General features: G+C 40.9%; 1 protein-coding gene across 1 annotated transcript; it reads right to left on the bottom strand.

The window, feature by feature from the left end:
• Nucleotides 1–715: 715 nt before the first annotated feature.
• On the bottom strand, nucleotides 716–15,125 carry si:dkeyp-84f3.5 (uncharacterized protein LOC334144 homolog). Its single transcript, XM_038712509.1, has 2 exons — nucleotides 14,981–15,125; nucleotides 716–3,397 (listed from the first exon to the last, which is right to left on the bottom strand). Exon 2 carries the CDS (start codon nucleotides 3,259–3,261, stop codon nucleotides 1,321–1,323), a length of 1,941 nt encoding a protein of 646 aa, XP_038568437.1. The 5' UTR covers nucleotides 3,262–3,397; nucleotides 14,981–15,125; the 3' UTR covers nucleotides 716–1,320.
• Nucleotides 15,126–15,984: the final 859 nt, after the last annotated feature.

Here is a 15,984-nt window from a genome sequence, read left to right as displayed (position 1 = left end):
CATATCCAGAGTTTGTCTTTTACTATACTGTATACAACTCAAGCACTCCCAGGCTTTTCTCCAGTTCTTATGGAAAATTCAAAAGTCATTTGGTATGCACCCCACCCAAATGTTCAACTTTGTGAAAAACGCTGTCACTTTTTACCCAACCGCCCAACAGTGCAGGAGGGGCGGGACAAACACCGCACTGAGCACATTCGATCATGAACGAAACGATGTGCCTACTCGCCAAAGTGTTTCCTCACCTGCAAAATCTCATGAACCCACGTACGGCCAGTCTGTGCCCTCATGTTTCTGTTGTTTCCATGCCTTCTCTTCATGCAGAGCAAGGGCCAGAGCAAGTAGGCCTACGTACTTTGTGGTGACATTTTTACATTCAGTAAAATGAAGTAGGCCACGGAAATTATGTATCAGCAACCACAGCGTCTCGGAAAAAACCCCACTGCGCCTCCAAAACGCACCCTAGCGCTCCTAGCTAGGTGTTTTCAGAACAGCAGGTGGCGTTTTGAGCTGGTGGACACAAGGCCCTAATCCCTATTCCATACACTGATTCCTCTCAGAGCACTTTCTATTAACTTGCTGTACTACAATTCCATAAAAATGTAAAGAAAGAAACCAAAACTACACGGGGACATGAATATAAAGTTAATGGAATTTCTTTTAACGGTTAAATGGCAGGAAAAGGAAGTTAAAGCAAAAGTGATAGCACATCAAGTAATTTTGCTGTACAATTTTAATGGCACAATTAAAAATCTATTCAGTGACAATGCTATCCTTTCAAATGGAAGATAGAACACATTAAAAGAATTTCAAAAATCACATATTTGCAAGTTAAACAATGACAAATGCAGCAATATGATTGACAACAGCATGGTTAGCCACTAAGAATACAATGAAAAGCAACACATTTATCCTAGCTAGCTAGTCAACAATTGATGGGACACCAAGTTAACTACAACAGTAGTCTGTGGGAGAATACTAGGTTAAAACTTGCATTTTACCAATGTCAAATATACATTGTAGTTGTGTCCATTTAAAAAAAAAAAAATTCAAAAGTCATTTGGTATGCACCCCACCCAAACCTTATTTCCTGGTTCAAATTTGTTTCTTAAATTCACCAACATACATAATTTTTCTCCTCATGCCAAAGAAAAAAATGTGTATAAAAGTAGTTATGCAAAATAACCCTTACAAACTTCACATCAATTAATAATCCATACCGTAATTCAAATATTTGCATTCAAAAAACAGTCAAAAACACTCAACTCCTGAGAGCTTGATTATTAGAAATTACAATAACTAATGGGTTTGACAACATAGCTACCCATTGTTTTCTGAGCCATGAGAAGTCTGGTGCTGAAGAAACGTCTCCAAGCATGAAAATGTCTCTGTGCACTCAGTGCATTCATAAAGAACCTCTGAAGAATGTCCTTTATCATTTGGAGTATGGTCCATATAGTCATCCTCTAGGTCCTCTACATTACCCTTTTCTAGCACATTGTCCCCAATGGAACCAGTGCTGTGACACGTTTGTCCAACATCACATGCATCTCCAGTGCTTGGGTGGTTTTGAAGGTGAAGCTCAAGGGACGAAGAATTCCTGAACTGAGCTGGACACCTGGGGCACTTGCTAGGTTCCTTTTTGTGATAGCGCAAGTGCCGTTGGTACACACACAACAACCCAAATCTCTTTCCACATTCCTGGCACTTGTAGTTAACTCGCCCTGCTTTTCCAGATTGCTTCCCCTTTGGATTCTGCTCTGGTGATTCTGTTTGTTCATTGTCAGAAGAGATCTTGGCTTTCTCATCAGGAGAGCTTATGTTTTTCTCACCATTAAGAGAGCTGGGAGCAGACCCATTTTGTGGATTTGTGTATAGGTGTTTCAAACCTGGTTTCTTTTCCAATTCTGCTTTGTGGTACATGGCTATATGCCTTCTTAAATCACAACGCTGTGGAAAATGTCTACCACAAAACACACAGGTGTGCATAGTACCCTTATGGTATCTCATGTGCCGTGATAAACTACTAGAATGATTAAAGACACGATGACAGTGCTTACAAGGATGCAGCTTGCCATTTGGATTAGCCCCTCTTCTACGTCTGCCTTTAGGCGGTATTCTTCGCTTAAAAGTTCTTTGTGATTCTTGATTCATCTGATCTATTTCCTCTTGAGTTTGATGTGTGAGATGATGCTCCTTCAGAGCAGTTAACTTTTGGAAACGATCCCCACATAAACCACATCTGTATGGTGTAAAGGAGTATTCTGTATCAATCTCACCGCTACTATCCCTAAAGATTTTACTATCCCCATTCATAACATCAATAGATGTCCCATTGCTGTAGCAGTTTTCAAGTGGTGTGTCTATGTTCTTTGAATTTGCATCGATTTCGGATGCAAAAGTAGCATCAGCCTCTTTTCCTTTGCAGTGGTACAGTGAATGTGCCTGAAAATCTGACATCCAAAAAAAATTCATCTTGCACTTCCTACAAGGATATGTTTTCTCAAACTTTTTTTCTTGCTTATTCTCAGATTTGCCCAGTGCTGGTGCCTTGGGGGAGGGGTGATTTTCTTTTTGATGCGCATTCAGTGAATCCACTTTAAGAAATCGCTTACCACAATGACCACAGCAGTGAAACCTTTCATTGGTGTGGTCTTGGAGGTGTTTCTTAAGGTCATGTCTACCTTCAAAGATCTTACAGCACAAAGTACATTTGTAACCTCGCTCTGTATTTCGATACTGCTGGTGACGATGTAAACTCTGCAGGCTGTTAAATGATCTGCTACATATTTCACAACGGTAATGGCCCTGACGAGACTTGTCTGAGTTCAAGTCTGATGGCCTTGGCCTGAACACATCTCTATAAGGAGAAGGCTGTGGCCTTAAAGTTGGAGATGCTGGTTTGATAGTGGAAGGGAAATGTGATGGCAGGACTCCTGGAGATACTGGTTTTACAGACGAATGTGACTGTACCAAGCCATCCACAACTGTCAGTGTACCATTTTCTTGTAGCACATATTCTCGAGGGACTTCAAATCCATTGGATGAGCCATCAAAGGAAAATGACTCCAAGGGTCCATGAATGGCCATGTGGGCCAACACATTGGAGTACTGGCTGAACCCATCACCACACTCAGTGCAGATGAAAGTACTTGATTCTCCACCCTGTATTGAGGAAACAGTATTCACGGATTTCTGCTTTTCCATGTTGAAATTATTATGTCCATGTGCCGATGGCATCACTTTTCGATCTGCATGCATTAGCAAAACTCTATCCAGGCACCCATAAAATTGTTTTCCATGTGGGAATCAGTATGTCCACACAGACCGGTTCTATAAAGATGTCCTTACGAGCTGAATGTTCACTCTGTTCAGTTTTTCCATGTTGTATCAGGACCTGGGGGATAAAACAAAAGAATTATCAAACCACTGAAGCCCAGATTTGTTTAACAAAAGATTCAGAATGACTGCCACTAGAGGATTAACATGGTGGACTGAACTTGAAAAGGGGTTTTAGTGTGCACTAGATGGGGCTGTTTGACAAAGTTGTCTGTTGAGATGATCACACACTGTCAAATACAAATACAATGGGAAAATTACTAACATTTGGAAGTTCGCTAGCTTGCGGTTAGTGGCTAGTGTTTTTGCTGCAGACAAATGTCAGACGTTGGACAATCCAATTTATAGTACCAAGCATATTCAAACAGCTTTATTTTGTGGCAATTGTGGCCAGTCATTACCACCCAAAATTCTGATCTGTGCTAATACACACACACACACACACACACAATTCTTATTCTGTAGATACTCTATTCAAAAATTACAGATAATTAATAAATGTTTTATTACCAGAATAGTATGCCCAAAATTTAAATTTGAATTAATGAAACACCACATTTGTATGCAAAATTACATTTATTTATAAAAATGTTCACTTGTGTGCCCCCTTCAGGTATTCATGCAATACCGGCAATTGCATGGCATACTGATGATCCATACAATGTCATTTTGATTTGGGTTTAGGTCAGGAGACCTGGCCGGCCAGTCCATCACACCTTCCTTCTTTCTCATGGAAGGTCATGGAGACCCAAGCTGTGAAGGGTATTATCTTGGATTAAGATGAAGTTATCACCATCACTGCCCCCAAACAGTCTGACAATAGGCTCCAGAATTTCATTGCGGTATCTTACAGCCGTTCTACCATCTCTGCTGAACACGTACTGGTCTGTACAACCACCCAAACATCCAGAATACCCATCAACTTCACCAAAGTTGCAGACAGCATACTGCTCTCCCTGGTGTCTCTAAACTCTAATCATTAGTTGAAGCAGTAAACCTGCTCATTTGTGAAGAGTACCAGTCTCAAGTTATGAAGTTGCCAGTTCTGGTGTTCAAGTGAAAAGTAAAATCGTGCAGTGTGGTGTTCTGCATTGAGAATAGGGCTTGTGACCCGTCGTCTGGCTTTCATACAGTTATCATTCCTAACAGTCTGGTTGGATAAGTCAACTCTGGTAGCACGGTGGAAGTCAATTTCCAAGGACAGAGCTGTACTCGATGAGACATGGCGATGAGTGGCAGTCTCGTGTTGTCATACACAAATGGTCTTGACCCAGTCTCCAGCAGTATTGCCCTGTCTCCTGTAATGTCAGGTCAGCTAGCTGCATAGTTTGCTGACCACACATGGAGACACAAACCACTCAGTTACTACCCAAACCACCTCACCATCTTTCAGCAGCTTAAATGCTCTGGCATCCTCAGTCTAATCCAAATGCTGTCTGATACCACCAACGACCATTTCCAGTAATCACAATCCACTCCAGTCAATCATTATTCAGCCCATAGCCTAGATAATTAGCTAATCAAAGTAACAAATTCCATTCCTTAGACTCACTGGCAACTTTATTATTAGGTACAATTATTCAAGTCCATGTTAACACAAATAGATTATCAGCCAATCACATAGCAGCAACTCATTGCATTTAAGCAAGTAGACATGGTCAAGACAACTTGCTGAAGATCAAATAGAGCATCAGAATGGGGAAGAAAGGGGATTTAAGTGACCTTAAACGTGGCATGATTGTTGGTGCCAGACAGGCTGGTCTGAGTATTCCAGAAACTGCTGATCTAATGGGATTTTCACGCACAACCATCTCTAGGATTTACAGAAAATGGTCCGAAAAAGAGAAACTATCCAGTAAGCGGCAGTTGTGTGGAAAATTCCTTGATGATGTCAGAGGAGAATGGGCACACTGGTTTGAGATGACAGAAAGGCAACAGTAACTCAAATAACCACTTGTTACAACCAAGGTATGCAGAATACCATCTCTGAATGCACAACACATCAAACCTTGAAGCAAATGGGCTACAGCAGCAGAAGACCACACCGGGTGCCACTCCTGTCAGCTAAGAACAGGAAACTGAGGCTACAATTCGCTCACCAACATTGGACAAAAGAAGATTGGATAAACGTTTCCTGGTCTGATGAGTCTCGATTTCAGCTGTGACATTCAGATGGTAGGGTCAGAATATTTTTCTACACTTTGGGCCCAAGTACCAATGAAGCATCGTTTAAACGCGACAGCCTATCTGAGTATTGTTGCTGACCATGTCCATCCATTTATGACCACAGTGTACCCATCATCTGATGGCTTCTTCCATCAATATAATGCACCATGTCACAAAGCTTTAATCATTTTAGACTGAAATGACAATGAGTTTACTGTACTCCACAGTCACCAGATCTCAATCCAACAGAGGGGATGTGAACGGGAAATTCGCATCCATCCACAACCGCTTATCCTGCGTACAGTACTGCCGGGGGGGGGGGCTGGAACCAATCCCAGCTTACAGGGAGAACCCATACAGAGAGAACCCATGCAGACACTGGGAGAACATGCAAACTCCACACAGGAAGGACGTGACCAGGGTTCGAACCTACGACCTTCTTTCTGTGACGCAACAGTGCACCACCACTGCACCGCCCATGGATGTGCAGATCATGTCAATAGGGGGTCAACCCGCTACTAGCAAGGTGTACCTAATAAACTGGCCGGTGAGTGTATATGGGTATGTTCACACAGCCATTCCTATAGGCATTGTCTTCATGCTTTAGACAATTCAAACATGAACTCTTCTGTACCTAAACTAATCCCCTAATCACAAACTAACTTTTGTGGTAGACCAGATGTGCGATTCTAAAACTATGTTCCTTTAAGTAGTGCATTTTGGTAAAGTTCCATTTTAAAGCCTTGTTAGGACAAGTTTTTCCCCTCTACTGTGAGCATGTGTGCCTTTTTCTCTTTCAACCCCAGTACACCAGTGACTGTCCCTTTAACTACCTAGGCCTATTCAGTTCATGGCTGCTTAGAACAGGAAATAGGCTATTGTCTTTAATGTACTTAAACATGAGGGTGTCTACATCAGCGGGGGTACTGCCTTTTAATTTTCCAATTCTCCGCATAGTATAGACATGGAATACTGAACTTACAGCACAATCTCAGCTAGGAAAATCTACAACTAATGCTTCCAAGGCATGATTTAGTGATATGACTCCTGTTCCTGTACAGTATGATGGGGCATTATTAATTTGCTATTGAAAGGTGGTGAGGTGACTCAAACTAATGTTCATGACCTATTTGTCATCCCTATGCACACTGTCACTGACAGGTCATAGTTTCTAAACCCAGATGTACATTGTTCATGGCTGTGAATATCACTTCTGTCTTTGAAGACAAAACTGGTTTGAAAGTTGTTTCAGCTTAGCTAGGCTATATTGATGATAGCTAAGTTATACTGATGACAGCCCACTGCGAAGAGGCCTCCTGAACAGGTTGTGACGAGGTCGTGCATGCGATTATGTGGCAAACTAGGGTGCACCCTAGCCCCTTCTGTTGTTCAAAACATGATCCAGGATTTTATCCCACTCCTCCAACTCATCTGACAGCAAACAGCCACATGGTGCATAGACAAAAAGGGATTTGAGCAGGGCAGCAGTGAACATGGACAGTGGCAAAAAAACCTGAAGAATTTAAGGAGTGCTTGGAACTTTACTTTTCCATGCACTGAAATCGAATCTGAGTGGGTATTATTAAAAAATGCCCTATGCTTTGTCTTGTAATGTTACTGGTGCTTCACATTGCCATTTTTAATAAATCGCTATGGTCTGCCTGTGGGAAGGACAAACATATAGAAGTCTATCCATTCTTGATTAAAAGCTCTTTCCTCTGTCTACTTCTCTCATTTGAGCATGCCATGTGAAATTATATCCGAGTTGCTTATTTCGCCAACTGTCTTTCAGCTGTAAAGCAGGGGTGGGCAACTGGCAGCTTTAGGGATGCATGTGCCCCCGTCCTCACTCAGTGCTACCCGCAAATCAATTTCTAAATATCATTAAAAAAATATTTCCACAAGCATTGAAGGCAAGCAGGCCATTTTTTAAACCACATTTGAATTGGATTCGAAATGTAATTATTATTTCTAGCGACAAGAGGGCGCTCCCGCAAAACACAGGAGGCCCATAACCAAGCAACTGCTTGCACATGGTCTTGTCTCGGTGTCTCCAGGCCTCTTCCGCAGTGACACACAGAGAGAAATAAGTAGCCAACAACGAAAACTGGACCTTCCAAGCAAGATGGGAATCAGATTATCGTTTTTCAGAATGTGTTCAGTGTGCCTGGAAACAAAATCAGCCATGAAGGATTTCAAGTACATCGGAGCTGCCAGAGTGTGGTGCATTCCAGTTGTACTGGGAAGTTGGAATTTCCGAGTTCTCAGTCATGTATTTCAGCTGGAATAATTTAAGTCGGATTTCCGACTCTGAAAGCCGGGAGAACCGCACTACCCTTGTCTTTGTGATCCAAGATGGCTGCTCTGTGTAATAACAGTTAGTGAAAGATGTGTGCCTCATAGAAATGGTCGTACACAATGTACTGTCAAACTGCTGTCTGGTCTTGTTGAAACTGTGTTTAGTATGCAAAAATACCACATAATACATTTTTGTCAACCAGCATTGGTAACAATGGCTAACCTGGCTAGTTATAAATAATGGCTGGATGAGCAAGGTTTACCAACTTGTTAACTGGAACACGGTCAACTCAGGTATGATGTCATTCCCAGCTCCAACTTCTGAGGTAAATGGAACGCGGCTTTCGACAGAGCCTTTTTACCAAAGCCGCAGCTACACAGGAGTCCTCTCTCGTGGCATCTTAAGCCTCGACTATACTCTGGAGCGGATGCGCACACGGACAGCTGTAGACACTACGAATGCGGACTACTTCTGTAAATACTACTTTCTGGAGTCAGCTTGGCAGACTTGTTCCACACATGCATAGTAGATGGGTGCCCAAGTAGTGTAGTTGGCAAGTGGACCTGTCCGCACAGAGCCTATGCGTACCCCCCCTAATGATTTTTTTCGTCACATGGACGTTGTTGACGTGTGGTTAATTTGTCATCTTGTGCTAAATAATACATGTGGGCCTCCATTTGTTCAAATTTCTCTTTTCCTACTTTGAAAACCAGTTGACTACTACAACAACAACAACAACCACCATTACTTGTTCTTCTTTGTACGTATTCAACGTAGTGACAAAATGCGCACTGAAGAGCTATTTATTTGGGCTACTGTAAAAACGTGGCAACTTCCATGTAAGAGGACGGTGTATGTATGATAGAAGTGGCCGATTCTAAGGTAATAAAACATGGCCTAATGGTTCATTATGTAAGGTCTTTATACACCACTGAAAACATAGTTATCTATATTATATTGCATTTCTGTCAATAGTTCCTCCTAAATATAGACTCCGAACCTTTAAGCTAACTCTTAACAGACCATCACCAAGCTGAACATGCCCAATTTCAAGATGCTACAAAAGGCAAAGCGGCTCAAACTAAAGCTAGTAAAAAGCGTAGAGCCAGGCACAAGCCAGCAGCCTCTGCTAACTTTCATTGGTATCGGCATAAAAAGGCCAAAGCCATTATGAGGAAAATCTTGGAACTCACAGCATTAGAAATCCAACTATCTTCGGTTGTCGACGATAGGTTTCAGACATTTTCCCTTTGCCCAAGATATACAATCCCAAGTATGTGATAATTCCATGTGTGGCATAACTTGAATTGTTTAATCTCGTGTCAGGCCACACATGCAGCCTGCTACAAGCAGATTCCAAAGCACCAATCAGTTTTACAACTGACATCTAATATAAGCTTGATGGCAATGTTGGGCCTGACTGCTGAGCTGGTGGATGAAGAGTTCCAGCAACACCAAGTCTTTCTACAAAAAATGTCAGGGTCTAACAATGCTGCCAAGCCAACAGTGACATTTGGCACAATGTTGCAATGGTGGGAAATGGATGAGACCAGGTGCCATGTGATGTTGTGAGACAACACTAAAATATATGACTGAAACACTGGATGAGGGCAACTTAGCGAGATTGTATGTTATTAAAAAAATAAAAATGGGCAATGCAATTTTTCTTAATGGAAAGTTAATTTATATTCAATTGTGTTCAAATTTCTTTTGTCAATTTTATATATATGAAAGATAACTGGAATGGCCAAGAAAATACTGTACTTCTGAATGGTCTTTTAATCTGTTAAAAACACAGTTTTTTTGGTGATGGGTAGAGTAGGGATTTCTGGCACAACATCACCAACTTTCAAAAACAAGGTCCACAGAGGAGGGAAATAGTCTTGGGAGGTCAAAACTCCAGCAACACGTGGTATTAAAGACCAATTTCAAAACGAGACTGAAGTGTGATGTTTTGGCCTGTCGCCTTCACCCGAGATCTCGGGCACCAAAACCTGAAATTATAGATAACCCAAGCCGAAATGCGTTTGTTCCACAAATAGGTTATTCTTTCTACTGCAAGTGTTGCTAGAATTCTGACTACTGACTTGTTATTGGTAGCCTGGCACTAGTAGTAACACTAGCATCACAGGTACTGTAACCGGAACTGAGCTAGGATGCCTTTTCTTTTTTAATGTCAAATCTTCTGTAACTACGGAACAGACAATCTCAGAGTTCTACAGTGCGACCATTTTACGACGATACAGATGGTTGAGCAGGCATCGTGATTGTAAAACCCCGCCCCCAGGCAAAAAAAAGCAAAATTTTTCAAATACCCAGTGACAGCAGGTTTTAATCACCACGAACATTATAAGTTTTAAATATGCTTCGCATCTTCCTCAGAATTCTTTTCCCCACACTCAGACACACAAGAGGCCTACAACCCGTCTACTCCACTTTCTCCATCAGCAGTAGGCTGCGTTTTATAAATCCGCCAAAAGACACAGAACTCTTCTTTTTCCCGTATTTTTCCACCCGCGATCCGTTATCACAGCAGCAGATGAGCCGCTTGTGGGCTTGTTAATGACGTAGCCTGTCAAACAACTGCACCTGTGTGTTCAGCTGGCGCTTTACCTGGTCGTGCTTGTAAAATATCCACGACTTGTAACGTCATAGGGCTACCAAGTATTTAAAAAGTGAAGTCTGTGCACGCAAGATACATGGACGCAAGACGACCGTTACCCCCCTGCGCGCGCACCCCTGATGCCATCGTCCATCCCAATGTTTCAATGTAGACATTGTCCGATGGAAATTTTTAAAAAACTCCAAATCCTGACTGAAAATCCTCAAATAAACTATTGCTTTGTAGAAAGTCACACAGCTGTTTAGCAACTGCTTTCTCCAGAACCTTAGAGAGAAATGGAAGGTTAGATATAGGTCTATAGTTTGATAAAACATCCGGATCAAGTTTGGGCTTTTTCAGAAGAGGTTTAATTACAGCTACTTTAAAGTACTGTGGTACATAGCCTGTTGATAAAGATAGATTGATCATATCTAGTATAGAGGTGCTGACTAAGGGTAAAACATCTTTAAGCAGCCTAGTCGGGATGGGGTCTAAGAGGCAGGTTGATGGTTTAGATGAAGAAATTATTGAAGTTAGTTGGTAAAGATTGAGGGAAGCAAAACAGTCTAAACATGTATCTGGTTCTACAGCTGTTTCTAAGGTTCCTGAGTTAAGAGATAAGTTGGTGCCAGTTGAGGGCAGGTCTTGGTGAATTTTGTCTCTAATAGCTAGAATTTTATCATTAAAGAAGCTCATGAAGTCGTAACTACTGAGAGCTATGGGAATACTTGGCTCAATAGAGCTGTGACACTGTCAGCCTGGATACAGTGCTGAAAAGAAACCTGGGGTTGTTCCTATTTTCCTCTATTAATGACGAGTAGTACGCTGCTCTGGCATTACGGAGGGCCTTCCTATAAGTTTTAAGACTATCGTGCCAAATTAAACGAGAATTTTCCACTTTGGTGGAACGCCAATTCCTCTCAAGTTTCCGCGATATTTGCTTTAATTTGCGAGTTTCAGTATTATACCAGGGAGCTAACCGTCTTTGTTTTATTATTTTCTTTTTTAGAGGGGCAACAGAGTCAAGTGTCATTCGCAGCGAGCCTGCAGCACTTTGAACAAGATGATCGATTTGGGAGGGACTGAAACTAGCATAGGAGTCCTCCGTTACTTTGTGACTTGATAATGAATTTAGAGCTGATGGAATCGCATCCTTAAATTTAGCTACAGCACTATCAGACAGACATCGTGTATAGAAATTTTTGCCCAATGGCGTGTAGTTCAGCAATACAAACTCAAAAGTTACAGTGGTCGGACAAAGAGGGATTCTGTGGGAACACCACTAAATGTTCAATTTCGATACCATATGCCAGAACAAGGTCAAGGGTGTGGTTAAAACAGTGAGTCGGTTCATGAACACTCTGAGAGAAGCCAGTGGAATCTAACAGAGAGATAAACGCAGTACTAAAGCTGTCATTCTCAACGTCCACATGAATATTAAAATCCCCTACAATAATAACTTTGTCCGTTTTAAGGACTAAAGTTGAGTATGGGCCAGGTGCTCGGTACACTATAACAAAAAGAATTGGTTGCAGTGATTTCCAACTTGGGTGCGAAAGACTAAGAACAAGACTTTCAAATGAGTTATAGTTTAGTTTAGGTTTAGAGCTGATTAGTAGGGTAGAGTTGAAGATAGCTGCAACTCCACCTCCTCGGCCTGTGCCTGGAGAACGTGTTGCAGCCGAGTGCGCAAGATTAGACAACACTGGACAATTTCATACTTTCTAAAGAAGAGAAAACTGTTCTCTTGTCTATGTGTGAGGCGGCGGCTAATCTGCCCCTTAAAAAAAAATAAATCAATCAATCATGGAGTTTTGTGAGTTGTTGAGTTAGGGGAAAATATATAAACGTTGTGAAATGCTGTCTACTACAAAATCGTTATTATTGATCCCCCTGTAAATTCGTCATTGTAATGGAGGATGTTATTCCTTTCTTTGTATAGTGTCAGTTTGTCCCAGTGTGTTGCAGTAGTGGCGTGTAAACTGCTCCATCACTAAACAGCAGATCAACTGCTGAGATCAGGACTTGATTTCAGTGGAACTTTTTAACTACAGCAGAAACGTTCATTAAAAGATCGATTGTTGAAAGCAGTATTTATTTTATTGTTGACTGTTAATTAGCACATGCCTAAAACAACCTCATGTTTAATTTAAAAGCTGATAGCTAAATAAAACGTATTTTGTAATTCATAATCCCAATAGTCGATTATTTGTTTCAATAATCGATAGATTAATCAATCAAAATAGTCGTTAGTTGCAGCTAATCCAAAGTTCACGTAATGAGGTTGTGGTGATCCATACTCATCAAAAATAATTGCGAGCTGTTACACAACTACTTACTAGCCACTTTGGCATTCATAGGGATGTCCCCTAAAAGTCAATGATTCTGTGGAGCCCAGTCTCATCTCTGGGGGTCAAATACTGATGCTTTGAGACAACCTGACAAAGTGGTTGTATTTTATGCACAAGGTATCCTTCAGCATGCGCAAGAGACGCCCTGGGCTTTCAAGTAACTCCAATGTAACCCATCTGCCATCAAATAATGTACTTATTTCAACCCAAACACAATGTTTTCCTAAACCTAAGTAGTTTTGGTGCCTAAACATAACCAAAACCATAATCTTTTCCTAAACCTAACCAAGTAGTTTTTCATGCCTAAACCTTACCAAACTGCATACCACATTTTAAATAAAGTTTCATACGGACGCTGAAGGGTACCTCGTACGTTAAATATCAGTGTTTTGTCAGGCTTTTCCTGATACCCTGAGATAAGAACATATTGTTCTGTGGTGCGCTGCGATTTTATAACTGAACTATGAGCAGGAGGCACACTTACTTTCCCTGACTGTGTAATCACAGATTACGTCATGTCACCACACTAAGAGCGTTTTATTTTGTTTTTTTATTGCTGCCACTTGCTTCCCCCGGAACATTAGCCGCTGCTGGCTGATTGTTATTACTTGCTTGTCCTTCACCCTCCACCACATAGATTCCACTTTTTTTCACCTTGTTAATCAACCACATCAATTATTGGTCATTCTAAAGAAATATCTGACACAAGCTGCGGTGACATTTGTGATAGCTACTGCTAGGCTATGTAGCGATATAGCCTTCCAATGTGGCTAAAGACAACTAGACAGCAGTGTCATTTATGGGGAATCCAAGACAAGCCAACTATACAATAGCTAACTAATATGTAGGCTCACCACTCACATCATTCAATAATGGAGAATTTTTGGTTAATGCAACCCCTGATACCATTATAAATTAAGCAGTGCATCTCTGTGGTGCTACAGAGATGCACTGACCTGCATATAATATTCACCAGATGTCCAGAAGGGAATACACTTGTTTGGTTCAGACCCCAGCAAAAATCACAGATCATTTTTATATTTTCCAGTGAATGAAATGCAAAAGTTACAATTCCTACTAAAATTATGATTTATATCGCAATGTGTCAAAACGATTGTTATCAGATTTTTTAGCATACGGTTCAGTCCTACACTCTACCATGTACAGCACAGTCTGAAATCTAGAAAAGGAGTCAGTAGGTAAAAGATCCAACAACAGTAAAACATATTTCAAGATAGGGATGCCCCAAAAGGCATGTCCCCAACATCAGGATCAGGGCTGATTCAGATATTGATAGATATCAGCTATCAAAATTTTTATGTTCAGCCCCATTTCTGACATTTGTGGCATCAACCATTGCATATTGTAAAAACACTGGATTCGCAAACAGCTGTGAAAATAAACATTGGATGTTTCAGTGAATGATATGACAGTCCGTGTTGTTTTGCAGTACTGTGTGTCTATTTTAGCATTAGTTTGCAGGAAAAGCTCACTGTGAGAGTGCTGCTTTGAAAATTACCAAAAGCTTCACTAGACAATTTAGTGAACAAGAAAAACTAGTCTAGTAGCGTGTATAAACCCTGCCCAATCCTGCTACAAGTCTCCACAGATCCTAGAAACCACAATAGGTTACGTTAGTGTTATAACCTAAACAAAATACTAATATTTACAAAGCTGAAGTCACGCACATGTGTAATGCCTCAACTATTCTGTAATTAGCTACATAATCTACAAAGCTTTGACATGATTTCCTCGACACTGTCTGTGTCCATTACATCTTAAAAAAATAACCTGTCTAAAGTTATGTTCAGGATTTCAAGATTATCATGAACAGCAGAGTATGTTTAAAAAGGAAGATGAAGGCAGCCAGGGGGCGACTGAACCCTCCCCAACAGACATCTATTGTAGTTAGACGGGTGGTTAATGTTAGCCTAATTTGAAAGCTAATGCTAAATTGAGAAGTAACGTTACTCGCATTGGCGTAGTCTCTTTAAAAATACAAAAAAGGCATACATACAGGCATAACGTAAGATTAGCCCACAAACTGTTGCAACTTAATTTCAAGCTGTGGGCTGATATTGTGGTCAGACGATAGCTAAGCTAACGCTAGCTGCTGCTAGCTAACGCTACTTACCAAGGGGAGAAAAGCATTGTGATTCATACACAGCCAGACATTTAGGAGTTAGCCATTTAACAGCAACAGTTAATTTCTAAATAACTTACCACGCGATCAGGTCCATCTCAGAATACAATCAATTTTATGTGCAGCGTCCTGCTAGTAACGTTTCCGCTCCGTAGCACTTGACTAGTTACTGCTGCAGGCCGAGGCTCTTTCTCCCGGAGCTTCTTAAAATGGTAACGGCCATGACATCATGACGCACGTTTATGACGTTTTTCTGAACTACAAAAAGACAGGAAAATGTCCCCGCACACCACTATGTACACATGTACACTAAACTTTGAGTAGCCTAACCAATTAACCAAACAACCAAATAGCATAACCTGCTGCACAGTCTGATTTAATGCAGATCTTGAAAGGTGAAAATTTTTATAGGTTTATTACTGGATGTTAATCTACAGCAGGCTCTAATTCTTTACTTGCCCTGTTTGGAACGTCCCCACCATTCACTGACAATTCTAGTTGACTAGATACTTTAATTTCAGTAACAATAACACAATGAATCAAACACTGTAAAATATTCCTTCACAGAGAGCTTTCCATTCTTCATCCTTTTTATTTATTTATCACACCTTAGAATTCAGACGTTCAGATACAGCATGAGTGTAGTCAGTCTTTGAAGAAAAGTGTCCATTTTCATTTGTAGTTTTGCTGTGAAGTACTCCATGACATAGATTTTTTCACTCTGAGTTCATTGGATTTTTGTCGGGGAAGGTGCTTTCTTCCAAGTTCACTGTTATGATTTTCCTAGCAATCTGTATGAGTAGGCTACATGAAGTATATATCTCTGGTCTTTCCCTGTTCCATTTTCAGGAGGTACTCCCAGTAGGAACAACATAGGATCCATTGGAATGGTAGAGTTCAATATCCTTTCAACCTCTCCTTTTATATTTTGACAGTATCCCTGCAATGCAGGACAGTCCCAGAAGACATGTAATCCCACAGTTCCTCCAGCAGAGTGGGGGATACATCTATATGAAATGTTGAAATTACAGATGGCGTCTGATACCTTTACCTTTTTTGCTGATAACTTTATGACAGTGACTAC

Source organism: Micropterus salmoides, unplaced genomic scaffold, assembly GCF_014851395.1.
Source record: "Micropterus salmoides isolate LMB-PRFRI ecotype aquatic unplaced genomic scaffold, ASM1485139v1 Ms_hic_scaffold_11, whole genome shotgun sequence".
Lineage (NCBI taxonomy): Eukaryota > Metazoa > Chordata > Actinopteri > Centrarchiformes > Centrarchidae > Micropterus > Micropterus salmoides.
This window is presented reverse-complemented; position numbering and strand designations above follow the sequence as displayed.

Bases quoted from the DNA above. Each gene is read 5' to 3' on its own strand.
- si:dkeyp-84f3.5 (XM_038712509.1), bottom strand. From the start codon at position 3,261: ATGCATGCAGATCGAAAAGTGATGCCATCGGCACATGGACATAATAAT.